This window comes from Tupaia chinensis, unplaced genomic scaffold, assembly GCF_000334495.1.
Source record: "Tupaia chinensis unplaced genomic scaffold, TupChi_1.0 Scaffold140548_1, whole genome shotgun sequence".
Taxonomy (NCBI): Eukaryota; Metazoa; Chordata; class Mammalia; order Scandentia; family Tupaiidae; genus Tupaia; species Tupaia belangeri.
The window spans coordinates 1,227,304-1,228,465 of record NW_006200423.1 but is presented as its reverse complement, the minus strand read 5'-3'; the positions used below and the strand labels follow the sequence as shown (position 1 = coordinate 1,228,465).

General features: G+C 52.1%; 1 protein-coding gene across 14 annotated transcripts in view; it reads right to left on the bottom strand.

The window, feature by feature from the left end:
• Window positions 1-1,162, bottom strand: part of CAMK2D (calcium/calmodulin dependent protein kinase II delta) — a 318,884-nt gene extending 317,722 nt beyond the window's left edge. For all 14 annotated transcript variants that reach the window (XM_006162795.3, XM_006162800.3, XM_006162799.3 and 11 more), the window contains exon 1: window positions 1,028-1,162. In XM_006162795.3, coding sequence (XP_006162857.1) covers window positions 1,028-1,092 — 65 coding nt within the window. In that variant the 5' untranslated portion in view covers window positions 1,093-1,162. The remainder of the gene's footprint in view (window positions 1-1,027) is intronic.

Below are 1,162 nucleotides of genomic sequence, written 5' to 3'. Positions count from 1 at the left end.
CCGACATATTCTCCATGTTTTAACTGCAGGCAATATAGACATATATATGGAAATAATTTTTATAATATTTTAACATACTTGCATTTCCTTTTATTTAATTGTACACATCATCATCTTACACGTCCACGCACCCCCTTCATAAGTAATAGCTGAAACTGTCAATGGAGGAATTGGCTTTGGTGCTACATAAATCAGTATTTGCGCCTGGGCTCCCAGATCACTTTGCACAGGTCTTCAGGAGGTCCCCCTGTCCCCTTCCTCAACATCTCTAAGTAGTTCTGCCAGTCGGGAGTAGGAAGTCCTTTTCTATCACGCTAGGCTACCCTTGGGAAGTGCTCTCCCAGTCTCCAGAGGGCTTTCCCACTGCCCGGATAAATAAATCCTCCCAGAGAATGCAAAGATGCACAGGAAAATCCTGGGAAGAACGAGGGTGAGCAAGAACTCCAGAGCCAAGAATAACCGTGGATGTGGGGCAGGGGGGTTGGGTTCTGTTGGGTGGCCCTTTTCCTGGACAGAACAACTACTGGATGTGAAATACACTGTACGCCAAGTTGAACTTTCGGCATCAATAAATATGGCACCGTCTGGGGCAGCGAGTTCTCATCCATACGTGGGTCCTACGCCGACAAGCCGGCTAACTAGGAGGCATCTCTATTTACAGAAAACATGATCTATGTTGCATTTTACATGGGTTCTTGTTTCCTCTCCAAACACACACACGCACCACGCACACTTCTCAGGATGACAGCTACAACTGCAGAGATCGTAAATTCACTAAGTCTCGGTGCAAGAGGGTGGGGGAGCGGGAAAAGGTGGGCTAGGGATGATCGGAATGGGCCACACGCGAGGTGAAGGATCTTTCCCCTTCCTAAGACAGTTTCTTCCCCAGGCTGACCAGCCAGTTGCCCTCCTCCCTCTCGGGTCCCCCCAACTCCCTTGCCCCACGTCCAAGGCCCATGGGTCGGGGGCAAAGCGACCCGCCCTCTGTTGGAAAGGGGACGCGCGGATGCCGGGCACGGGCGCTTACTTTCCGAGCTCCTCGAAAAGCTGATACTCGTCGGTGAACCTGGTGCAGGTGGTGGTGGAAGCCATCCTCAGTCCGGGCTGTGCCCTGGCTGGAAGCGCGACGGACTAGACGCGAGCAGACGCTCGTCTTCCCCGG